The 26,731-nt window shown below is 41.2% G+C and overlaps 2 protein-coding genes across 4 annotated transcripts in view; one reads left to right on the top strand and one right to left on the bottom strand.

The window, feature by feature from the left end:
• RASSF3 (Ras association domain family member 3) overlaps positions 1–26,731 on the top strand; it is a 100,940-nt gene extending 74,209 nt beyond the window's left edge. For both annotated transcript variants that reach the window (XM_064283927.1, XM_064283928.1), the window contains exon 5: positions 1,837–26,731. In XM_064283927.1, the coding sequence (XP_064139997.1) occupies positions 1,837–1,986 (150 nt within the window). In that variant the 3' untranslated portion in view covers positions 1,987–26,731. The remainder of the gene's footprint in view (positions 1–1,836) is intronic.
• GNS (glucosamine (N-acetyl)-6-sulfatase) overlaps positions 4,058–26,731 on the bottom strand; it is a 52,264-nt gene continuing 29,590 nt past the window's right edge. For both annotated transcript variants that reach the window (XM_003405580.4, XM_023558451.2), the window contains 4 exons: positions 26,623–26,730; positions 25,520–25,630; positions 23,624–23,784; positions 4,058–19,455 (listed from right to left, as the gene is read on the bottom strand). In XM_003405580.4, the coding sequence (XP_003405628.2) occupies positions 19,377–19,455; positions 23,624–23,784; positions 25,520–25,630; positions 26,623–26,730 (459 nt within the window). In that variant the 3' untranslated portion in view covers positions 4,058–19,376. The remainder of the gene's footprint in view (positions 19,456–23,623; positions 23,785–25,519; positions 25,631–26,622; position 26,731) is intronic.

The raw sequence follows: 26,731 nt of genomic DNA, 5'->3' as shown, positions 1-26,731 counted from the left end.
AACTCGTTTTTAATTTAACAGTTAGTACACATATGGTTTTATGACATTGGTTAACAACATGTCAACACTCTCCCTGCTCAGCTTTGGGTTCCCTATTACCAGCTTTCCTGTTCTCTCCTACTTTCTAGTCCTTGCCCCTGGGCTGGTGTGCTCCTTTAGTCTCGTTTTGTCTCATGGGCCTGTCTAATCTTTGGCTGAAGGGTAAACCCCAGGAGTGACTTCATTACTGAGCTGAAAAGGGTGTATGGGGGCCATACTCTCAGGATTTCTCTAGTCTCTGTCAGGCCAGTAAGGCTGGTCTTTTTTTATGAGTAAGAATTTTGTTCTACATTTCTCTCCAGCTCTGTCTGGGACCCTCTATCGTGATCCTTCTCAGAGCACTCAGTGGTGATAGCCGGGCACCATCTAGTTGTATTGGACTCCGTCTGGTGGAGGCCATGGTAGATGTGGTCCATTAGTCCTTTGGACTAATCTTTTTTTTGTATCTTAGGAAGACGTTTTTGAAGTTTCTTTTGATTCTGATGTTTTGACACTTTTAAAATTCCGACTTATTTTGGGGAGAAAGCCAGTGCTGAAGTCAAGCTTGGCTTTGCAGTTTGGCATACGGCAGCCTTTCCTCTGAAAGCTTAAACCAGACACATTAGCATAGTCTTCTCACAGTTTTATTTTTCTCGACATTGGTCTTCTAAGTATTGCATATATTTTAGGTGGCTACATGATCTGGGAAGGAATTCTCTTAACTTAGTTTTGAACTTTACATTGTATATGAAGTTCCAGGCTGCTTTATTGGACCTTTGTATATGGTGTAGAAACCCTGGTGGCATAGTGGTTAAGTGCTACAGCTGCTAACCAAAAGATTGGCAGTTCAGATCCACCAGGTGTTCCTTGGAAACTCTATGGGGGCAGTTCTACTCTGTCCTATAGGGTCACTATGAGTTGGAATCAACTGGATGGCAGCGGGTTTGGATTTTTATATATTGTGTTAAGGCTAAGTGAAACTGAGGGGGTGGGAGGGGAAGATAGTTGCAGGGGGTGGAGGGGAAGATATTTTATAATGTCTTTTCTTTGGAGAACTTAACATGTACGAAGAATAAAATGGGGAAGGTCCTTAGAGTGAGGAGGCTGGGTAAGAGGCTGTCCCAGGGGTCCAGGAGAAATACGATGGTGGCTACCACTAGGGGGCAGTAGAAGTGAAGAAGAAAAGTAAGTTGGAGAACTGTTTAGGAGGTGATAAGATTGACTGTGTCCCTGGGTGGTGCAAACTGCTCAGCTGCTAAATGAAAGGTTGAAGGTTCAGGTTTGTATCCACCCAGAGGTGCTTTGGAAGAATATCCTGGTGATCTGCTGCTGAAAATTCAGCCACTGAAAACCCTATGGTGCACATTTCTACTCCGACACACATAGGGTAGCCATGAGTCATAACTGACTGGATGGCAACTGGTTGTAGTGAAGATTGATTGTGGGACGTGGGAAAGAAGGTGGTGTCAATGGTGACTCCAAGTACGAGGAAGAGAATGTTTTAAGATGGGGGTAGTGGCAGCTTGTTCCTAATGCTTCTGGGGATCAAATCAGGTAAAGAGTGAAAGTGGTTAATGGCATTAGGGACATGGAGGTCTTTGGCCATAGTGGCAGCCATTTTGGAAGAGTGTTGGGAGCTGAAGGCTGACTGCAGTGAGCTGAGGTGTGAGTGGGAGTGGAGGGGATCCATATAGCTGGTAACATGGCTCGTGTAAACCACTGCTTCTGAGGCGGTGGGCTGTGAGCCGAAGGAGCATCCCTAAGTTACGACTCTGACTTAAGTACCTGGTGTTTTTTCTCTTTTGCGTTCCCTCACAGTGGGAAGCCTTCAGCCTTCCAGAACTACAGAATTTCTTGCGCATCTTGGACAAGGAAGAAGATGAGCAGCTCCAGAACCTGAAGAAGCGTTACACAGCCTACAGGCACAAGCTTGAAGAAGCCCTCAGTGAGGTGTGGAAACCCGATTAAAGTGAGGGGCTTGCTGCCACTCAGGAACGGCGTGGGCTGTTTGGAGTGAGTGGAACGTGCTCACCTGTGTACAAAACAGCAGCAAGTGTCTCTTTTTTCCGAGGGCCATTTTCTTGCCCTGTGATGCGAGGGTCTTCCCCCTTTTCTAATCTCGAGACTTAGTTCTTCAAGCCAGGTCACACAGCATCCTGCACCTTAAGCATCCTGTGTAAGGGACTCAGCAAGCTTGTAATGTCACAGCACTGCGATATTACCTCTCGCCAAGCTGTGAATCTGTAGTGCTCATCAGGCAGCATTCTAGAGTGCTTTGAAGCCTGAACTCTGGGTTGTTTTTATTTTTCTTCTTTTTAGGTATTTTAATTATATGATGATGATGTTAAGCTTAAGGATGTGCAAATAATTTTTAGAAAGCTTAACAAGGAATCTGAATACTTGTTTTATGTTGAAACTACCTTTTTTTTTTTTTTTTAAATGTCAAAGGAAACTATGCATGTGAATTGAAAGGCACAGGAAGCCAGGAACAATGAGGAGTTTGTGAAGGATTTTGTGGGCGATGGACAAAGAAAGTAAAGAGCAAGTTTGGAAGAAGGCATGAGTTGAGGCGGAGAGTGCTGAGGGCTGGGGAGGACTGTTGGGTAATAAGTTTGTGGTAGAGGAGGAAGGGGTATTTGTAAACTAGTTAAAAAGCATTTGGTTTTGAGATGTTAAGCCCATTTTAGGATGGTTTGATTTCCCGGTGGGTAAAATGTAGGAACCTAGTCAAAGAAGGGAGGAGTAAGCCAAGGAGGGGCTCATGAGCTGACAAGAGACTTACAAACTTGGACAGAGAAGGGCCTTGTGCCCCCTGATTCTGCCTGCATGGAGTGGAAAGTCTAATTGGTATAGCTTCTCTGGGCGGGGGCAGTTCCCAAGGTCTAATGACTGCTAATAACTCCCGTTAAGCTGTAGTTTTTTCAGAGGTGGTTTTCAAGGTTCAGCCGGAGTTTGGGGGAAGAATGGGGCAGCTGTTTTTCTTGATTGTCAGCTAGGAGGTTTACCAGGTAGAAGACTCTCAGCAGATGGTTGTTACAGCCGCTCTTCCTTTCCCTTCCCTTCCTTTCTTCCATTCCCTTCCCTTTGTATATTTTCCCATTTCATCCCCTTCCCTTCCCTCTTCCTTTCCTTTCCCTTACTTCCATTCTTCCTCCCTTTCTTTTATAAGTTGAATATTATGTAGAACAGAGATAGTGATTAAACACCCAGTCCACTTCCAAATCCTCAGTTTCAAGGACTACTTGACTATCAGGAGGAGGCAGCAAGAAAGAGGAAAGTATGTACCCAATTGACTGTGTAACAGGGTTGTTGTTTTTTTTAAACGGAAATATTTATTTTAACAAAAGTGTATGTTCCTACCAACCAAAGAAATGGCCTGTGCAATAGAAGCCTTCCTTAAATCAGGTGAAATAACCTCATTTTATGCAGTGATTATCTGAGAACAATGGGCAAGTTGTGCTGTTGTTACACAGAGGCCTGACAGTCTTTTTAGTCTAGGTATTTTCGGTTTATAAATTCCCAAGGAATTGTTAACACTTTGGTGACACCTAATGGATTCTTTTTGAAATTCCATGGTGCTTTAGTTCTTTGCCTCTTAAGTGAACTGTGCCTTTGATTGCATTTCTCTTCCTCTCTCGGTGGCTCTTCTGACTTTTCAAAGAATACCCATCTTGTTGGAGGCAGATTTAAGTGTTGGCTGTGCTGTGCCACACAATTACTGAGACAATCATATCTTCCTAAGCTTTTAAGGAAAGTTAAAAAAAAAAAAATAGTAGAACTAACTATAAAATATGTATGGCACATCTTGTTTAATTTTGCATGTAACTTTTTAGTGCATTGATGAGGTTTTAGGACACCGTCATCAAACACTTTGCCTTTATTGTTCAGGGACTACTTCCATGATTTTTATCCTGGTTTTACTATTCAGATTAAGGCTGGGGTTTGCGTGTTCTGTTATCAACCACCTGGTCTTTTTAATTACCCATCCTGGTTCAACTGTAAGCTTATATTCTGTGAAGCATTTGTTTCTCAGATGAAGACACAGTTAGAAATCTAAAGTCCTAGCAGATGGGTATGTGTGAATTTTTTTTTTTTCCTTACTTGAAGTAGATTGTCTAAACAGGCATCATCCTCATCTGTATTATCCAGAACCTCACTTTTTGTCATGTGCACTACAAGTTTTGATTTGGAAAATTTACTGTATTGAAACTCTGTCTGTTCATGGTTCTTCAAGAGACTGGTGTTCTCTCCCAAACACTGGTTACCACAGCAGCATTTTTTAATGTTTCAAAGAAGAAAAAGGGCACTAAGGCCAAAGAAAGATTGTTAAAAAATCATTTTACAAATTCTTATGTTCCATGAAAGTAAGCCTTGCTGGAATACTGTTTTCACCGTGTGATGGTACAGGAGATGTTAAAGGAAGGTGTGGTATTGTGGGGGAGCATTTGAAATTGCAGAAGTAAAATTATAATATTTATAATTTTCAGGAGTCTAATTTTATTTTTTATAGGGAAGATTTTTTTCCCCCTGAAGTTGCTTCTGGAATGACAAATTGTTTTCATTAAAAACTGCAGTTGTTAGCTGGTGCGTGTGGTGTTTTTATTTATGATATATTCCGGATGACAGGAGGTCCCAGGAGTGGGGATGAGCTGTGCTTGCAGATCCATGGGGACAGCGTGACTCTCAGTAGGTTTGGGTGGGCCGCATTTGTTTCCTAAATGTCATTTTTCCTCTGCCTTATGCACTAGGGAGGAATAACCCTAGCTTAGTGTCTGCCCATACAGGACTTTCCTATTCTACTTGAAACAGTTGCTTTAATTGTGAAATATATCATACATTCTAAAGGGTATAAAGCACAGGAATTGTTGTTGTTCGTTGCCGTTGAGTTGATTCTGAGTCATGGTGACCCCATGTGTGCAGAGTAGGGTTTTCAAGGCTGTGACCTTCTGGAAGCGGATTACCAGGCTTATCTTCGGAGGCATCTCTGGGTGCATTCGAATTGCCAACCGTTCAGCTAGTAACCATTTGCACCACCCAGGGACACACATGAAAATAGTTTAAAGAATTATAAAGCAAACACCCCTGTGACCGCTACCGAACTAGAACACTGTCAGTTCCTTAGAAATCTCCCTCCACCTCTACCCCACCACTGTTCTTGCCTTGAGGCCTCCTACCCTCCAAACAGACCACTTTCAACATGAAGTGAGTATCTGTATTTTCTGGTGCATGTAACTGACTTACATGGGATGGTGAGTGTTTGGTGAACTTCACTGGTGACTAGGAAGATTTACCTAAGGCTGAGGTACCCGGGTCTTAGCACCCACACCTACTGTAGGTAAGCATTTTTACTACTAGACTGCCCTCTAGAGGGACTGGTGAAATAGAAGCAAGGCTGGCACCAGTCGGTGAGGGGAACACATTTCAAGCACAATAACTGCTTTATAGATGAAAGTATTATGATAGAAAATTATGGTTCTGTATAGATGTTTGTTTTCTTTGATGTATGCAGAAGAATCTAGTTAGGGAGTCCAGCCTGGGTTACTACCCAAGGTGCAGGATGAGTGTTTTAGAATTTTTATCCAGTAAGGGACTTAACTCCCTGCCCTAGGCTGCTTTTCAATTAGTCACCAATTGTTAACTGTTGTTTAAATAAATTATTCTTACGGTGCAAAATGTTCCGCTGCTATTCAGAAGGTTTTCACTGGCTAATACTTTTCAGAAGTAGACTGCTGGGAATAAGGAAGACCAAAGAAGAATTGATGCCTTTGAATTGTGGTATTGGCAAAGAATATTGAATATACCATGGACTGCCAGAAGAATGAACCAATCTGCCTTGGAAGAAGTGCAACCAGAATGCTCCTTAGAAGCAAGGATGGCGAGACTGCATCTTACATACTTTGGACATGTCGTCAGGAGGGATCAGTCCCTAGAGGAGGACATCATGCTTGGCAGAGTACAGGGTCAGCAGAAAAGAGGAAGACCCTCAACGAGGTGGATTGACACAGTGGCTGCAACAATGAGCTCAAGCTTAACAACGATTGTAAGGATGGCTCAGGACCAGGCAGTGTTTTGTTCTGTTGTGCATAGGGTTGCTGTGGGTCGGAACCGACTCGATGGCACCTAACAACAAGAACAACAACATGTTGCAAAATCAGTTTTTAAGAATTTTATTCTGGGGAACATGGTTTTGGGGGATAGCTGGGTCAACTGGCATAAGAAAGTTTATTAAGAAAATGTTCTGCATCTTTGGTGAATGGCATCTGGGGTCTTAAAAGTTAGCAAGCGGCCATCTAAGATGCATCAATTGGACCTAACCGACCTGGAGCCAAGGAGAATGAAGAACACCAAAGACACAAGGAAAATATTAGCCCAAGAGACAAAAGGGCCATATAAACCAGAGACTCCATCAGCCTGAGACCAGAAGAACTAGATGGTGCCTGGCTACCAATGACTGCCCTGACGGAACACAACAGAGAATCCCTGATGGAGCAGGAGAAAAGTGTGGTGCAGAACTCAAATTCACATAAAAAGACCAGACTTAATAGTCTGACTGAGTCTAGAGGAACCCTACAAGACATGGCCCCCAGACTCTCGGTTAATCCAGAAATAAAGCATTCCTAAAACCAACTCTTCAGACAAAGATTAGACTGGAATATAAAACATAAAATACTACTTGTGAAGAGTGTGCTTCTTAGTTCAAGTAGATATACAAGACTAAATGGGCAGCTCCTGTCCAGAGGTGGGATGAAAAGGCAGAAAGTGATAGGAGCTGGTTGAATGGACATGGGAAACCCAGGATGAAAAAGGGGGAGTGTGCTGTCACATTATAGGGATTGCATCTAGGGTCACATGTGTATAACATTTTGTATGAGAAATTAACTTGAGGTGTAAACTTTCACCTAAAGCACACACAAAAATTTTTTAAATCTGCATTTGGGACACTGTCAGATGATCCCAATTATGGTTTTTTTTTTTTTTTTGAAAGAAGGGGAAAAGTATTGTATAATAGCAAATGTATATATAGTGCTAAGGATCCCTGGTGGCACAGACAGTTAAGTACTTGGCTGGTAATACTGGAAAGTTGGTGTTTCTAACCCACGCAGCGGCTCCGCAGAAGAAAGACCTTGAGATCTGTTTCTATAAAGATTACAGCTGAGAAAATCCTATGGGGTAGTTCTACTCTGTCACATGGGGTCACTATGAGTTGGATTTGACTCAACACTCAACAACAACATACATAGTGCTTAGTATGTGCCAGGCACTATTCTAAAATATTTTGATCTGTATTAACTAATTTTCTTCCCCATGGGGTAGGTGCTGTTAATATCCCCATTTTACAGATAGGGAAACAACAGACACATTGAAGTTCAACAACCTGCCCAAGACCGTTCTGTGAGTGAGTGGCAGAGCCTGGGTCCAGTCAACCATGCTGCCCTGCTGCTCCAAGCTCTTGTCCTGTAAGCTCTATCAGATTTTTCGGATAAGCTGCCCATTAAAGTCCTCCTAGGTTGCCTCTGGAGCCCCCTGGTGGCACAGTTAAGAATTAGGCTGCTAACCAAAAGGCCGGCAGTTTGAATCCACTCCTTGGAAACCCAGTGGGGCAGTTCTACTTTGTCCTGTAGGGTCGCTATGAGTTGGGGTCCACTGGATGGCAGTGGGTTTGGTTTTTTTTTTTTTTTTAGATTGCGTCTAATAGAAAGGTCCTCTGAAAGCAGGCCTGTTTTGGTGCAGTTAGAATTTGTGGGAAATGAGAGGACAGCCTTAATGCCTCAGTGCTTTATCCTTTATCATCCTTTCTGTTGCTGTTACCCGTTTATCTTTCCATTTAAGTGATTATACTCAGTTACATAGAAGGAAACAGTTATTGTGTTTTCATCTAGAGAGGTTCTGTTGCATGAGCGCAAACCCAGTGTTCTCACTGCAGCTGGTAAGACAAGTCCCTGCAATAGCAGAAGAATAACAGCTTCAGGGAGAAGTCAGAGGTCGGCAGGAGCCACCAAATGCTTGCAAAGGTTTGACTCATTTGATGTTTTTCTCTCCATCAAGGATCATCCACCATAAAGTTTACTACTGGTGTGACTCACCACTTGCTTAATTAAGTGTACAAGAAGTACGCTTCTTGTGGGAGGGGAAAACAGAGTTAAAAAAAACAGCTTTCTTGTAAAATGCTATTAATTCCATTTGTAGTTTTTTTTTTTTTTTTGCTTTGTTTTAGTTTTTCTTGGCAAATCTTTCCCTGTTAATTCTAAAGCGAGAGTGGCAGTGTAGGGGACAGACCTTTTTCATCTCAAGTAACATCTTCCAAAAGACATTTTTGATTCTTCCTCTGAGACAGCACTTGGCAGTATCTGAACTTGAGTACCACCACTCTGTTTCTGAGAAACCTCCAGCATTAGAACCTTTAAACGTTTATACACAAACATCAAACCGTTTTGTAAACTTCAAAAGAAGTTGGGATTTAGCTGGGTTTTGGGAGGAAGTTATTTTAACCAGCCTACAGTTCGTTTATCTGTAAGGAAAAAACCAAATCCATTGCTGTCGAGTCGATTCCGACTCATAGCGACCTTACAGGACAGAGTAGCACTGCCCCCCAGTTTCCGAGGAGCGTCTGGTGGATTCAAACTGCTGTAGCACCTAACCACTAGGCCACCAGGGTTTCCAAGTCTTAATTAAAGTGCACCTTGGCCTTTAAAGGCATCTATCTGGTTTGCGTTTGCCTGGTATAGCACTCTTCCCTCAATTTAGCAATTATGGACGTGTGGGACTAATTAGCCCTAAGTGCTTCCTTTCTCTGGAGTGGAGTTCTGGGGGCTGGCTGCTCTAGAGGGTTTTCCAATTGACAGGTGCAGTAAAATTTGCTTAAATGCTGCTCCAGAATTCCTTAAAAACTTTAGCATCTTGACAAAACTTAGAATCCTTGAATTCTGCTGCAGGCCAGGGAGGCAACAGTTTAAATTCAAAATCTCTTATTCATGGTAGAACTATAAATGGTGTGTTCCAGTTCTTTTCAAAAGGGCAAGGAATTCCAATATTGTGTGTGTGAGCTCTCAAGGAAAATGTTCAAAGTGATTTTTAAGTAAGATTGGGCATGTCATCTAGTCACTTTATCAAGAAAAGATGCTTGCTGAGAATATAAAGGCAAACAGGAATTAAGTAAGGAATCCAGGCAGCAGCCCTCAGGCAGCACTAATTAAAAGAAAATTAGAGCATTGGGTTAGAGTGGCTATATCAGCATCAGATAAAGTAGATTCAAAGGAAATATTACCAGAGATAAAGAGGGTCATTTCCTAACGATAATGGGGTCAATTCATCAAGAGGACAGAATAACCCAAAATGTTAATGCACCTAATAACAGAATTCAAGTACATGAAGCAAAAATTGATAGAACTGCATGAATAGACAAACTCACAATTGTGATTTCAACAAACCTCTCAGTGACTGATAGAAACAGTAGAGAGAAAATCAAAGAATGTAAGACTTGAACCACACTATCAACTATTTTGACCTGACAGAGAACACTCCAACAGCAGTGAAACATTGTTTTTAAATAACACATAACAAGACAACACATTCTGGGACATAAAACAAATTTCAATAAACTTAAAAATGGTTTAAATCATACAAAGTTTATTCTCTGACCACAAATAAATAGGAGGTCCATAAAAAGAAAAAATACCCAAAAACAAATATTGGGAGATTACTTCTAAATAACCTATGGGTAAAGTAAGAAATCAAAAAGGAAATTATAAAGTACTCTTAACTGAATCAAACACATCAAAACGTGGATACAGCTGAAGGTGTTAATTAGAGGGAAATTTATGCACTAAATGCCTATATTAGAAAAAGATGAAAGGTCTCAAATCAGTGACTTTGTCGTCCATCTTAAGAAATTAGAAAAAGAAAAGCAAATTAAACCCAAAGTAAGCAGAAGAAATGAAGTCATTCATAGAGGCAAGAGTAGAAATCAATGAAATAGAAAATCCATGAAACCAAAAGCTGGTTCTTTGAAAAGGTTAATAAGAGTTGATAAGCCTCTAGTCAAACTCATCAGGAAAGAAAAAGAATTGGTAATTGGTGCAAATTACTAATATATCAGGACTGGGAGAGGTGTCATTACTACAGATTCTACAGATAATACTTGATGTGTTCACATTTGAGATCCTTGAAATAAGTTTCCTTAGAAATTACTGTTATTGACTGCAAAAAAAAAAAAAAAGTTTTACTAAACCAAAACCAAGCTCATTGCTGTTAAGTTGATTTCAACTCATAGCAACCTTATAGGACAGAATAGAACTGCCCCATAGGGTTTCCATGGAGTGGCTGGTGGATTTGAACTGCTGACCTTCTGGTTAGCAGCCATAGCTCTTAACCACTATGCCTTAAAAAAAAAAAAAAATGCCTACACAGTCCTAATTTTGCCTAACCTCTGAAAAGCTTGCCAAATTACAAGTGTTGATGTTGCTGCTGGTTCCTTGTTTATACAAGTTTACAGTTATCTGCAGTATGTGACTTACATGCATGTATCAGTAACATTCTAACTTGACATTTGACTTTTTATCATTCAAAACGCAGTAGGGTTTACATTTATTAAAATGAGACTATAGTCATAATTTTTTTTTTTTTTTAGCAGCCCACATTTTGGAAACTAATTATAATGATACAGAGGGATGAGTGTATCTTGATTAATGCCCTTGGAGTCTGTGATATATATACATATACATATGTATATTTCATATAAACCTTTAAATTAAAGAAAAGTCACTTGAATTAGTTTGTTCTTGCTTTGTAATCAAAAGAACTTGACTAGAACACCTAATTTCTTGATCTCATTCATTCAACCAAAAAATCCCAGTTGCCGTTGATTTGATTCTGACTCACGGTGACCCCATGTGTGTCATTGTAGAACTGTACTCCATAGGTTTTCAACGGCTGTGATCTTTCAGAAGTAGACTGCCAGGCCTTTCCTCCAAGGGGCTTCTGGGTGGATTTGAACTGCCAACCTTTCGGTCAGTAGTGCTTAACCATTTGCGCCACCCAGGGACTCCGATTCATACAACAAATATTTATAAAACACCCCAAGAATGTCATATATTGAGTAGGTTATAGTGAGAAAGAACATTGTAGTCCCTGTTCTCATGGAAATCAGGCCCCGGTGATGCAAACTGTTAAGTGTTGTAAAGGTAAAGTTCTGGGTGCTACAAGAGTGTATAATCTAGGAAGTCAAAGAAGGCTTTCTTGAGGAAGTAATTTAGAGCTGAGATTGTAAGGATAAACGGATACATCCTAGCAGAATTCATAAATTATCTACATGAAATCTTCTACACAACAGGGGACTGGTTTCTATTGGCAACATGTTCTATCAGGGCCGTTCTTGTATTTTTATTATGAGAAAAGAACTTTTATCAGGCTAAATAATTCCCCTAGGTTGAGAGTTCATCGTTGGCAAATGCAGAGTTAAAATTGACATTGGCAATTTTTCTGGATCAAATCCAGTTTCTTGTCCTCTGGAGATGAGATAGCATCACCTGTGTGCTTATTTCACAGGGCTGTTGTGAGAACCAAATTAGTGAACGTGAAGGCACCTCATATGCTATAAAGCCTGATAAAAGGTGGGATTGTTTTCTAAGCTCTTGTTCCTACAGTGGTGTTAACGGTTGCCTACCCATCGTGTTGACACTGAAGTTCATCTAGAAGTACCCTAGGTGCTGATTTCCAAGAGGGACCTTTTGACAGTGAAGATGTATCTGATAAGCAGAACAGTTTTTATTTTTGTTCTTTAAATTCATGCTGAGGGAAAGAAATGGTGTCATAAGCGAAATACTCAAGATTCTTGGGTTATTGATAACCAAAAGATCACCATTCGGTGCCTTCCCCTGTGCTTCCAATAAATACAGTTACACAGCATTATCTTTCTTCCTTGACAAATTAGAGCCAAAATGCTCAGAGCTGCTGGGACTAGGGTTAACCCATGCTGTCCTGTCAGGGTAAGGCAGGGAGTGATGCTGCATGATCCAAACCAGAGGCTGCCTGTAGGCACAGTGAGTGCAGGGGCGTTGGCCTTTGTTCCTGGTCACGTTTCCATGCATGTGAATTCTCCCCCTAGAGAGTTCTGTGCTTTGCAGACTGGAGCATAACTTAAACTCATTGAGTATCTCTCCTAGCTGCAGGGGACAAACCTTGTGGAACTGAATGTTTCACAGACATGTCGGGAAACAGCCACTAGGGTAGCACTGAGACAGGAAGGAGCTCTTCTAGCAGGAAACCCTGAACTGCAGCTTCCTGCCTCTCTTCCTGCAGCCAGTGTTCACCTTTGGCTGAACTCTTTGACTGCGCTTCCCGTGGCATTACAGGAAGAAGGAAAGGGGCCAGGATGATCGGGGACACAGTTCTGTTTTCACTTACTATGCAGAAGACCAGACTGGGCACCAGGGTCTCGTTCTCTGTGGGAGCATTCACATAAAAGCAGGCTGGGCTGCCCTGATGACTCAAAATGAAGACTGCTAAAAACAATCCAAGTTGTTGTGTTCATCTGAGGCCTAATAAAATTGTAGCTCACCTAATCTGGGAGAGGCTGGGAGATAGGGGGACTGGGAAAGAAAAGACTGAAAAGCAGCCACTTTCTTAGGGACTTAGCGGGATCGGAATCAATTGTGCACCTGAGCTACTTTCCCAGCGTTGCGAGGAGGCAAGGGAAGAGTGACTGATGGACTTGCACAACAGGTGCCTTGGAAACCCAGCCAGAGTCCTGGTATGCAGCAGCTGCTCAAAGAGCTGCTCTTCTCCCCAGCACTGGCCCCTCTGAGTTATGGAGACCGGCTGGAGAGAAGACTTTGAGACTGGAACCAGCCAGCCAAGAGAGCCCATTAAAATATTTTCCAACATGTGCTGAGGAGCAACATTTTAGCAACCATTCTAACAAAGAAGCTTCTATTTGGTTGTAGTAACAATAGCTGGGAGCCTGTGTTGGTACTCTTGAAGTATGCAATGTACTTAAGACTTTTTTCCACTCGGACAGAAGTTGAGCCTTAAGCACTGGCCAGCTTTACCGTGCACCTCAGGTACCTACAATTGGATGCATTTTGGTTAAAGGCCTGCTGTAATTTCTCTCTTGGCAAACCAGCCATGGCCATTGTATTAGTCATATATTGTCATGTAACAAATTACCCAAAAACTCGTGGCTTTAGACAACATTGAATATTTATTATCTCACATGGTTTCTCTGGGTCAGGAGTTTGAGAGTAGCTTTGCTGGGTGGTTCTAGCTTGGAGTCTCATGAGATTGCAGTTAAGATGTCAACTAGACCTCCAGTCACCTGAAGTCCTGACTGGGAATGGAGGGTCTGCTTTCAAGACAGTTCACATATATGGCTGGCAAGGACCAGTTGTTTGCAGGTCTCAGATCCTTACCATATGGACCTCCCCACTGGGTCTTCATGATATGACGGCAGGTTCCCTCCAGAGTGAATGATCCAAGAGATTAAGGAGGAAGTGGCCATGTTTCTTATTACCTAGCCTCAGAAGTTACATGCCATTACTTGCATCGTATTCTGTCACAGAGACCAACCCTGATGCAATGTGGGAGGGGGCTATGCAAGGATCATTGGGAACCATCTTGGAGGCAGGCTACCATAGCCATGCTGGAAATAGTTAAATGAGGTGTGACAAGAAGAACCCTCTTTTTTTCTTCTTGTCCATCAGCCATGATGTGGTACAACAAATCTGTCTTGGAAGAAGACAGCCAGAATACTCCTTAGAAGCAAGGATGGTGAGACTGCGTCTCACATACTTTGGACATGTTATCAGGAATGATCGGTCCTTGGAGAAAGACATCATGCTTGGTAAAGTAGAGGGGCAGCAAAAAAGAGGAAGACCCTCAACAAGATGGACTGACAGTGGCTGCAACAATGGGCTCAAGCATAGCAACAATTGTGAGGATGGCACAGGACTGGAGTGTTTTGTTCTGTTGTGCACAGGGTTGCTATGAGTCGGAACTGACTCGAAGGCACCTAGTAACAACATGATGAGGCATAGGATAAGAAACCACTTCAATGATAGTAGCACCCTTTAGTCTGAAAGTAGTTTCTCTGTGTGGGCACCAGAGGGAAGTTCTCTTTGCAGCTTTCTACACAATAAGTTCCTGGAGGACAGGAATAGACCATTCTTTCATATTTTCATAACCAAGCTTACTACTAGGCAGAGTAGGTACTCAGATATATGATGTGCTGGGAGGGGAAATCTTTCATAGACCACAGAGCCAGCAGAGTGTAAAAGAAAGATGGCTTTGAAGCCAGATCTTCATCCAAATCCTAAATCTTTGACTAGCTTTGTGAGCTTGGGTTGATTAAGCTGAGGAAAATACCTATCCCAGAGAGCTATTTTAATCACATAAATAATTAAAGCATCCTTTGTATCTCTCCATCCTTTGAGAACCTGCTAGTCTCCACTGGAGCTTCATGTTAAGAGGACATACATGGATCTCAAGTCTCAATGGCAGAAGGTGGCTATGAAATCTTACTCTCAAAGACTAAGATTTAGAACTGTCACCTATTCTACAGTACTCTGGGAGCTACTTCCCATGTCCCACAATCTAGACCTTACATAGTAGCTCCTAGGACATCAGCAGAGGTCTCAGCACAAGCTTTCAGCCTGCGTCCTTGGTTTCTTTGGTTGGCTGTTGTCTCAACAGTTTTTATATGGTACACATATGACTAGCTCTTTAAATTCATTAGCAGTAGAAGATGAAACCAAGACCAATTCTGTATGGAATCTGGTTCTATAGGGCCGGGTACGGCCTTAGTGGGAATAGGTGGGATAAGTTAGAAAAATGGAGCCAGCAGAGTCTCTACTTCATTTTATGAGTCTACGAACATAAACTCTCTCCTTGTTGACGGTTTGGCTCATGTGGTCAGTAATCACAGAGCCTCTATTCTACTTCCCCCTTTACTCCAGTATTTAGACAAAGGTTAGGTAGTTCTCAAAGGATAACATTGTGTTATCCTTTCCCTCTCCCTCACTTCAACAGGTCTTGGTGGCTCCTGTTTTGAAATCTTAAAGGCCAGCCAGCACCTGTCTTCGTTACTTATCCCACACAGTTCCTTGGCCTTGGGCCCTGGGTAAAGAACTCTTCTTTAAGCATTTAGGTCTACAACTGTTCCCTGGCCTGATCTAGCTCTTTAGCCCTTGTGGAGGGAGGAGGGTAGAGCATCCAACTAGGTGATCCCCTGTTATTAAACAGCTGACAGTTGTTGGGAAGCAATTCATTATGGGCCTAAGTGTTCCTGAATGTTCTTTTTGGGTATGCTGAGAATGCAAGGGCCTGACCACTCTTTACCCGGGCCGTTTCTAAGGACTGTGTTTGCAGTGAGCAACCTTGAGGAGTAAGGTACTATATTTCTCAGGACAAAGAGTAGGCTTGCTTAGTGTTGCTACAGAATGGCAGGTTCTCCAAGCTTAATGTCCCTCTCTTGTAACAAAACCCACCGCATATGCAGGTATCCATCTAGGACCTTCACACGTTGTACGTGTGGGACCTAGGGCGAGGGTGAACTGATGTGCTCGTGCCACTTGCTGTTCTGTAACAGTCTTTTGTCTCCGGCCCAGGAGTCTCAAGTCTTCTGTCAACAACCATGAAACAGAAACAGGCTAACTTATTTGCTTATAAAGAGAGTAAAATCAAACCCCAGACCTACACCAGTGCGCCTGACATTGTGATATACCCAAATTATCTGTTCTGATAGCATTACCTGTCAACTTTTATGAGTGTCTTCTATTATCCTGTTTTTTTTACTTTGTCTTCAGATAGAACAGGAAAGATACAAAGCATCCTATTAAGTGAGGGGTTGGCAAATTACAGCCTGCCTGTGTTTGTATGTAAAATTTTATTAGCCCACAGCCACAGCCATTTGTTTATGTATTGTCTCTGGATACTTCTGCACTACAACAGCAGAGCTGTAAGCCTAAAATATCATCTGGTCTTTTAAGAAAAAGTTTGCTGACCCATTTAAGATTAGGGCAATGGATCATATGATTGGAAATCAAGTACAAAGCATCTTGGAAGGTGAGCTCAGTCCATTTTAAAGCCAGCCAAGATAAGATTGCTTCTCCAAAGCTGTAAATGAATAAAGATTTATCAGGAAGGATTTTCTACATGGTGCTTCATTCAGGGGCTATCGGTCTGTACGGACCAGGTGTATATGAGCTACGTGGGTAGAGACTATAGATCCCAATAGTGAAATATCCCATCCTCAGTACTGAGCAATTAAAATATTAAACAGCATCGAGGAAAAAAGCATCTTATCAAAATTATTATTTGGGGACTAAAACAAAGGACACATTCCCACTAGACACAGAAATAAATTTTAATTCATTGAAAAGTGCAGCAGTGAACAGGGTCCTTTCAAGGGCACTTTGTAGGTCAAATGATTGAGATGACACAGAGCTGGGGTAGAATAACTTCTAGGAACAGATGATGCAAACATAGAAATTTACAAAATTCAGTGAGGCCTAAGTGGTAGTGAAATGACAGAACTCAAATACACTCATCTCTTTCCACTGATGGATCACTTGAAATATCCTTTGCTTTCTCTGAAAAAGGGTACTGGGACAACTTTTCTGCTTTCATTAAAAAAAGCACTGATCCTTAATTGAGACACGTAAAGATAAATTTAATAACATTTCTCACAGATTAAGGTACAACTTCCATGGCTATCATTACTATTTTGTATAAAAACTCCCTGTTGTTGTCAATTAAAATGTATTTGCAACAGCACCATTTGTCAAATTCAAAGATGCTCAAAAGTTGCTCCCTACCTTGTAATTGTATTTTAGAGACAGCTGTGTAATAAGGACTCTTATACTACACAATCTCTATTCATTCCTAAGGCCTCTGTTCATTCTTACTGGTTATATGGCTCTCTGTTGTGCTGGCCAAGAACACTGAATATACCATGGACTGCCAAAAGAACAAACAAGTCTGCCTTGGAAGACGTACAGCCAGAATGCTTCTTCGAAGTGAGGATGACAGGACTTCGTGTCATGTACTGTGGACATATTATCAGGGGGGACCAGTCTCTGGAGAAGGACATCATGCTTGGTAAGGTAGCAGGTCAGAGAAAAAGAGGAAGACCCTCAAGGAGATGGACTGACGCGGTGGCTGTAACGATGGGCTCAAACACGGCAACGATTGTGAGGATGGTGCAAGACAGGGCAGAGTTTCGTTCTGTTGTACACAGAGTTGCTGTGGGTCAGAACCGACTCAAAGGCACCTAACAACAACAATTCTGAAAGTCACCAACAGACATGGACCTAGCCTTCTTAAAAGAGAAAATAATTGAACTCCAAGTCAGCACAATTAAAAAGGTAGCAAGGAAAGCCTCTTGCAGTGGTTCGTTTGTATATACACATTCTGAGAAGTGGAGTGTATTTTATAGTCTATTAGGCTATAAACTGAGGTCTCCTTGTATTATTTTAGCACAGATCCAGAATGATGCCAATCCAAGAGAAAAAGTAAAATAAGAGCTTATGCAAAGGTTAGGTAGGAAACGTACCCAAACCAGAACAGGTCCACAGAGAGTGTCTCACCACATCCCACCACCACACAGAAGCCAGCTGAATATAAGAGCACAGGGGCAGAGATACTATTGCCACTGACTTGTTTCATTTTAAGACTTAATGTGCTTTTAGGAACCAGCGTCATAAAGCTGAATAATGTGATGTCATAGTCCAAAACCTGGTAAGAGTCAGTTTCTTTTTATTTGGGAATAACTATGGTCAACCTTCATCAATGCTGACGTTGACTTATAAGGTTAAGAACCAAAGCAGAGAACAAAGCTGATACCCATATTGAACATTATTAGTTTGCTTTTAGTTACAGAATTTTTGGAATTTCTTTCCCTAAAACATTCATAGCAGAGGTGTTCATTTTGCTTGCTTATTTTACCTCTAGATACCCCCACAGTTGCTGGGTTCACATGAGGTAAAGGAATAAACCCAATGGCTATCTGAAGTTCTGGTAGCATAGTTAACTTGTGGCCATGTCTTACAAACGGAGTGCTTAAAGCTCAACGTAAGACCTTAAATAAAGCTAAAATCACTTATCGCCTGAGTCTAACAAGTTATAAACCACAGCTCTTTCCCCTTCCTTGCTGCTTTACCACCAACTAACCTTCTGGTGAAGAAAACAGTAGAAATGGGATTGGTCTTTGAGCCTAGGTGTCCTAAACAGAAAGGACACCTAAACAGATCTGATTCTGACAGAGGAATACTGAATGGGGGCTGAAGACTTCAAAAACTTAGGAAGAACTTAACTGAAAGGGGAGAAGTTGGGGTTCTCCAAGCTCAATAGTAGCTGGTATTTTGCATCAACTGTAAGAAATTTTTATAACAAACAGAATGACAGCAAGATGCAGAAAGTCCAAACAACTTCACACATGGGACTGAAACCCAGCTGCCAGGCACCCTGCTGGACAGGCACTTAGTTCATCCCAAGTGCAGGCCTTCAACCTGTAAACCTGAAAGCACTATCTACAGAAGGCCCTCAGAAGACACTAACTTTTTTCCCCCATACTGATACATCTAAGTCACCTTTTTTCAGATCTCAAAAGGAAAGAGACATGCCTTCACTATTCCTGATGTTCACTGGCGTTCTATGTGGTTAGCAGCCACTGGAGAGTAGGTGGTTCCCACCTTCAAGAGCTACCTGGAATGAGCCTTTACCAAATGCTTACTGCTGTATTTCATTGCAGCACCAGCCCAGAATTCCAAAATAATGAACGGAGCTTCATTGACATATTTTGAATTTGCAACCTTATCACATTGTGATGTACAGGTAGGAAATGTACCAATATATTCTACACATCTGAAAACAGTCGTACTTGCTCTTAATCATCTCTGATGGTTATTTTTCAAGCCATAGTAGTATTTTTGATAGTGAAGTGCTCAATCTGAAATGCTCTGCAAGTCCTTTGCTTTTGGGTCAAGCTGTATTCCAAAAAGTCTTTTTGCCCTAAAGTATTGCTATTTATCTGAGTAGATTTCAAATTCAGACTTTGACCACACAGGGTAGGATCAAGAATGGTGGCCATGGGACAGAAAAGGTATGGTGAGAACAAAGACCTCAGGGGTGTTCCTTATCAGCTGAACGGAGGGACCAAGGGCAGCCACTCCCCACAAATGGGCAGAGTTCACAGTTTAACACATTGCAGGAGGAAGTCAGCTGGTTGGGCTGCTTTTTCAAATAGGACTTAAAACAATGGCAGAAACTTTTCCAGGTATGGTCTTGAAGACTAGCTACAGACACCTACTATCATTTCATCAGAAAGAGGCGTGCAGGGATCCAACTGCAGAGGCTGGGCAAAATCGCTACAGAGGATGTTTAGAAAACCTTCGAGTCCTGACACTGCCATGATTGCTGAACATGAGACGGGGGTCAAACCTGTACCTGGAGGGGGAAAAAAAGTCACATTAACTCTAGTCGGCCATTGAGTATTTTATTCAGAATATTACTATGTGGAAAGGATAGCAGGAAGGGCTATAAAAGGATCAATTAAATCACCAGAAGGGATTCCAGTGAGAGTCTGTAGCATAAAACATTAGTAAATAATTAAGAACATTTACAGGCCAGCAAGCGCAAAATAATGTAGTATAAATTGAAAGGAAAGGAGAAAAGAAACAAGTAACATTAATCTTAGAAGGTTTTAGAAGAGGGCAAGTTTTGAGCTGGGTTTTTTTTGGAGGTGGCGGAACTAACTGTATAAAAAGGCGAATAGAAGAGTCTAGCCCTTGCTGAATGCCCTACCAGCAATTTCAAAGCCCTCCATTCCTTTAGTTAGACACACAGACTGTGGCATTTAGGAGTACAGGCGTGGACCTCAGACATGGATTTGAATTTGGCTACGAACTTGGACAAGCCATTAACCTCTCTGGCTACAAATAAAATAGCAAGGAAGAGCTCCTAAAGGTCAGGCTCTTGACAAAGGTAAAATGTCTGCATTTATTGCTATAAATATTCCTCTGCCACTTTGCTGAACCCTCCTATTAGTTCCAGTAACTTTCTTGTGAAATCTCTGGGATTTTCTATGTATAGGATCACGCCATCTACGAATAGGGATAATTTTACCTCTTCCTTACCAATTTTGATGCCCTTTACTTCCCTTTCTTGTCTTATTGCTCTGGCTAGGACTTCCAGTACAATATTGAATAAAAGTTGTGATAATGGACGTCCTTGTCTTGTTCCCCTTCTCGAGGGGAATGCTTTTGATCTCTCTCTGCTGAGAATAATGTTGGCTGTTGGTTTTGTATATATACCCTTAATTATGTTGAGAAATTTCCCTTCGGATCCTATTGTGCTGAGAGTTTTTATCAGGAAAGGGTGTTGGATTTTATCAAATGCCTTTTCTGCATCAATTGAGATGGTCATGTGATTCTTTTCCTCTGTTTTATTTACATGGTGAATCACAGTGACTGATTTTCTAGTATTGAACTACTCCTGCATCCCTGGTATGAATCTCACCTGATTGTGATGTATTATTTTTTTTTGATATGCTGTTGCATTCTGTTAGCTAGAATTTTTGTGTCTATATTCATGAGAGATCTTGGTCTGTCATTTTCTTGTTTCGTGGTATTTTTGCCTGGCTTTGATATCAGGGTTATGTAGCTTCACAGAATGAGTTAAGGAATATTCCTTCCTTTTCTATGTTCTGGAATAGTTTGAGCAGAACTGGGGTCAACTGTTCTCTGAGTGTTTGGTAGAGCTCTCCAGTGAAGCCATCTGGGCTGGGGCTTTTTTTTTGTTGGGAATTTTTTTAATGACATCTTCAGTTTCTTCTTTTGTTATGGGTCTGTTTAGGTTTTCTGCCTTCGTGTCAGGTTAGGTAGGTAGCATGTTTCTAGAAACGTGTCCATTTCTTCTAGGTTTTCAACTTTGTTATACTTTGTTCAACTTTTTATAATATTCTTTTATGATCCTTTTTATCTCAGTTGGTTCCGTTGTAATGCCACCCATCTCATTTCTTACTTTGGTTATTGTATCTTCTCATTTTTTTCCTTTGTCAATTTGGCTAGTGGTTTGTCAATTTTATTGATTGTCTCAAAGAACCAACTTCTAGTCTTGTTGATTCTGTTGTTTTTCTGTTTTCTATTTATATCTGTTCTAATCTTTATTATTTCCTTTCTTCTTGTGACTGTGGACTTCTTTTGCTGCTCCTCTTCTATTTGTTCAAGTTGTAGGTTTAAGCTATTTATTTTGGACCTTTCTTCTTTTTTGATGTGTGCATTTATTGCTATAAATACTCCTCTGAGCACTCGTTTTGCTGTGTCCCAAAGGTTTTGGTGTGTTGTGTTTTTATTCTTAAGTTTGATTCTAAGAATTATTTAAATTTCATTTTTAATTTCTTCTATTACTCAATAGTTTTTAAGTAAGGTGTTATTCAGTTTCCTTTTTTTTTTTCCGCTTGTTTTTTCTGTTACAGGTTTCTAGTTTTATAGCATTATGGTCATAGAAGATGCTTTGTATAATTTCACTGACAAACTCTTAGCATTATTTTAGAGCAGAGGTTGGCTGACTTTTTCTGTAAAGAGGCAGATAATAAATATTGTAGGCTTTGTGGGCCATAGAGTCTCTGTTACAACTACTCAACTCTGTTGTTGAAGTGGAAAAGAAGCCATAAAAGATATGTAAATAAATGTGTGTGGCTGTGTTTAAATAAAACTTTATGGGAAAAACAGGTGGTGAATGGACTGGGCCCACATGATGTTGTCTGCCAACCCCATTTCACAGGATTCTATAGGCCTGAACGTTTGGAAGGAAAGAATAAGCCAGGGCTAGGAATTTAAAACAGAAAATCAGATGGAGTTTAAATAGCTTAGGCTTACACCAGCAAAGCTAGCATCTAGAACCTTACCTATAAGCTTCTAGAATGTGGGCAGCCAATTAATTACAACTTAAAAAAAGAAAACCATACTCTGCTGGGTTATCAGGAGGCCTAGCTATGTTAGTTCCTAACAGGGTGACCTCTAAGCGAAATCACAACTCCTAGGTCAATTTCCTCATTTCAAATTTAACTGTTCATGCTCTAAGGGCTCTAGAAAAATTCTATGATTGAGTCCTTTTAACACACACGGCCAGATGTTCAGAAGAAACATGGCAGCTGCTGCATCTGCCTTGTGCTGGCCAAGCAGATGCCAGGCGTTGCCATATTCTAGCAGTAGAGTGGTCAAACTGTTTGGACATCAAAGAATTACAAATTCCTTGATCCTCCAGTCAAGATTTTGTTAGATGTTGGCTTAAAATTCCAAGAGTCAGTCAGGCAGTATATGGTTTAAAAGCATTGACTACTACAGACATCTAACTTTATTTGGTTTGATAAAACATTCTGAGCAAAGTTGCTATCGGAAATTGTGAAATCAGGACATGTGAGGTGGAAGCCTTGTGCTTTTATCTTAAGAGACTAAACTTTCTATTTCAAGGAACTGGCACGGAGCTAGGGATGCATTTCATTAAATTGAAGGAAAGATCAAAGCTGGGTAGTCAGAATGCCTGAATGACCTTTTTGTACTAACAGGATGATCCATATTTTAAACAAGTTATTTAAATGGATATAAAAGAATGACAAATATTATCTTTCTATACTGTAACCTAGTTTTAATTTACTGGTATCCATGCCCCTTTGGTTCTATATATAAGATTTAAATGTAAAATTATTACATTTTTAAATAAATGTTCTACAACACCAATTGTTCTACTTATACTACATACATCCCCTGCCCCCACTTTTTTTTTTAGATTGAAGATATCATTTAACCTAAAGATGACTAAATCAGTTACAACTTTCCATCAACTTGTGACAACATTCTTCCCTTTGTCCTACAATCAAATTAGTGTTAAGAACAGAAATAATCTTTTCCCAGTGAAAGTCTGATTTTTAATCTTCACTCAAAAACAAATTTGGCTCCTTGCCATAGGCAACTCAAATGCATGGTATACTGACACTCAGTGATACTGACACCCAGTGTTACTGCTGAAAAGCTACTGTTTAAGAGGTACAGACAGGAGTGGGAGGAACAGATCTGACTTTGAAGATGACAGTTACACATCTTTTATAGCCTCATATTTATTTCAAAATTTGAGTGCTTATAACTTCTACTTCACCGTGTGTATTTAGCGTATTAAATTTACTGGCAAGCATTTAAGTTTCTATAATTGAGTTTTTTACAGAATTAAAATATAGGCATATACCCTTGGGAACCCTGGGGAACAGTGTAGCACTGGGCCAAAGGTTACTGTAAAGAAGCCCCAGGTGTCACCTGTGCTACCAAGTGATACCACCACAAGATGACAGCAGGGAAGAGGAAGAGCCCCGGAGGGAGGACGGCAGGGCTATGCCTCCAGCTAAAGCTGACTGGCAGTGTACAGCAAGCTTCAAACAGCTTACAATCCCAGCACAAGGGGCTAATGTACTAAGACACAGCAATCCCACTAGAAAGCAAAGTGATAAACACGGCTCAGTTCCAGGCCAAAAGGACCCATCTTGAAGGCTCCCTTTGCCTGCAAGAACAGCATGACAGCTAATGGCAGTTTGGAAAAGTAATTGAAGAAAAAGAAAACTTACCCAGGGTCAAAAACCCCTGGAGTGCGACAGGTTGGTCCAGAACAGGACTGTAACATCATTAGCCGATAGTTCATCTTTCCTAAAAGCTCTGGATCTATAGTTTTAGCAATGTTAGTGATTTGGTCTGGGTCTGCAGTCAGATTATAGACTTCCACGAACACCTACGAGATAGGAAAGGATGGAGGAAAAAAGAAAATGGGTCATGCTTGAAGAAATATACCTAATGGGAATTATTTCTAAATGGGAAAGGAGGAGGTAAGTTAAAAAACCAAGACCCTGGAGAATATCATCTGGTCTCAAGATCCTCAAAGAGCCAAAATGCCTACTTGAGACAATGGAGCATCTGTTCTGGAGTTAAATTGCATGAAGTCTATAGCCCACATGCTGGACAGGGACCCTCCAGCACATGCTGTCTGTGCCTTAAGGCAGTCAGGAAGGAGCACAGGGGAGGATATTTATTACCTTGTGTAATTAAAGCAGAGAACAGAAGGCAGGACCCTCAAATGGCAGTCTCAGAAACAAGACTTAGTGATAAAGGTACTGAAATGAGAGTTAACATATGTACATTTATTTTTGCCTTATAATAGTAAAGATTCAATTGAAAATGGTATGAGAGTACTTGAACTTGTATTGTTCAGATGTTAGGTTTTCCTATTTTAAAAGGCAGTCTTAGATGTATAATACCAACTGGGCAGAACACAATTCTAATTATCATGTCTAGTTTTTTTAGTGTTGTTGTTAGGTGCTCTCAAGTTATTTTCAACTCACAGAGACCACATATGACAGAGTAGACCTGCCCTATAGGGTTTTCTAGGCTATAATCTTTATGGAAGCAGATCGCCAGGTCTTTTCTCCCTCCAAAGTGCTGGGTAGGTTTGAACTGCCCACCTTTAGGTAAGCAATTGAGCACTTAACCATTGTACCACCAGGGCTCCTTATGTCTAACATTAGACCTGTCTAGTATATTTTTTACCTCTGGCTTGTATGTTCTTCTCCAAATTGGAGTCAAATGATAGGCTAGGAAGACAATAAGCAAATTTTGCCTATAATGACTTCAAATAGCTGTGCTTAGACTATCACTTTGATAAAGTAGTTATCGAACTGATAAATGTGGAGGTGAGCAGAACAGGAACTGAGTCTGTGATGGTTTCTCAGTAGGAAGGGACTTAACCCAGACTGAGGAGGTGCTCCCGCCTGTTGTCCAAAGTGCTTATGAGCTGCAAATGGAATGGCTGAGCAAGTCAATTTCTGAGAGACACAGATGAGAGTTTCTTCCACATAAAGATATGGTTGCCAGACGGGGCAGGTGAGCACAGGCTGATAAATGGTATGAAACCGCAAGGGACTGGAGTCTATGTGATCCTTGAGATAATCCACACTGATCCGTGCTGGCTAAAAGCCACATTCTTCCAAGGATGGAGCTCCTGGTTCTGCCTTTGACCCCACTGCTGATCTACTTGGGCATCAGAAGACCACTCTGTGTTGGAAACAGAAGTTTCTGAACAAGTCGGTTACTGGTAAGCTTTTTAGAGAATGCCCCAACAGGGCTCGCTCTGTTGAAGCATCTTATGTTCACTCTAAACTATCAGGGAAGCTAAAAGACGAGGCATGTACCATTCTGAAAAAGTGAACTGTGTATTTAAAGTGTGCGTGTTTGGTGGGTGGTGGTAGTGCATAAAACTCCACCTAGAAAGGCCGCAGTTAGAAAAGTGAGAGACATGGCCTTGTAGAATTGTTTTTCTGAACTGAAGGAAACCTAAGATTAAGTACAGATTAGAAACACGTCTTCCCTGGGAAGCATCCTGGGAATTGCTCTTATGCCACCAAGCCTAATGAACAAAGCACTGGCAATAAACAAAAAGGGTGGGGGAAGTAGCAGACAGAAGTCCCTCTTACCTCCTGGTCATCAAACTCGCAATACTGTAAATTCCACAATGCCGACATTGTCCTCACACAAGCATATGTGTTGTTATAGGAATCTTCACATACGCAGTCTGGGAAACATTGCTGTAGGAATATTTACCAGGTTAGTGAATATACTTCTCCCACAGTAACAAATACCTAGTTACCTAGGGGGGCAACCAACCAGGCTTAAGGTGGACATGCATTTGACAGAAATTAGGAAAACTTCCACAGACAAACCAGTAAACCAAAAGTAGATCTGAGGCTTTGTTCCTTATTGAGGGCTAACTTGATTACGTGGTTGTTGATTGGTGCAGTCCCTGTCTACTAACCTCCTGACCAGAATTATTTGTAATGAATACCCTTAAAATGTATGGTAAAGAGAAGAAATTAATACTCAGATGAGTCATTTCTAAGTACTCTCAGGAATTATCTTCCTACAGGGTTCGAGAAGGATAATACCACAGGCTAAGATAAGCTTTGTGGAATCATCTCCAGCTACGTTATTTATGAGTATTCCTATCACCCAGTATGACTTAACTCTTATTTCTTCATGTTTCCCATAGCATCCGCTACTCTACTTTTGGTTGTGTCTTTACTAAGTCGTAACATCGGTTTTAGGTGAGCCAGCTACAAAGAGCAGCTTATTTCCCGTTCTCCAAAGCGAGGCCAACATAGCTGTTACCGCCTCCCTGACCAGCCTGGCTGCTACCAGTGCATGGTACTTGCGATGGCATGGTCACAGCTGGGAAGCCCAGTGCTACTGGTTGCCACTGATAATAACTCTAATTAAAAATGGTACAGATACTAGGAGGGGGTTGGACACAGGTACTGATAAGGTAAGAATATGGGCAGACAGGTGGATTTGTTACAACAACTGGAAGAATTCAAAGGGCACATTCTGATAAAAGGTCAGCACCATCATTTTCAGGATTGCTGGATTACCTTGGTCCATCTACTAACCACCCACAGTCAAGTGATAAAGACAGAGGAGCAGAGCTCAGATTAAGGATTTCAATAGTTGACATATCTAGACCAACATTGTACTGTGTTATCAATGAAAAAGTTGTCTAAGCCAAGTCCAAGCTATTACTCACAGATACTCCAGGACCCACGGAAGGACATGTTGGGTCGGAGACATTATGGCCTTCTCCTTGATATTCCACCAGGATATCTGATCGCCAGGTCACATTACTAGCTCCTCTC

The sequence above is a fragment of the Loxodonta africana genome, chromosome 4, assembly GCF_030014295.1.
Source record: "Loxodonta africana isolate mLoxAfr1 chromosome 4, mLoxAfr1.hap2, whole genome shotgun sequence".
NCBI classification, from domain to species: Eukaryota; Metazoa; Chordata; class Mammalia; order Proboscidea; family Elephantidae; genus Loxodonta; species Loxodonta africana.
The sequence above is the reverse complement of the archived record's forward strand: the minus strand, read 5'-3'. Positions and strand labels throughout refer to the sequence as shown.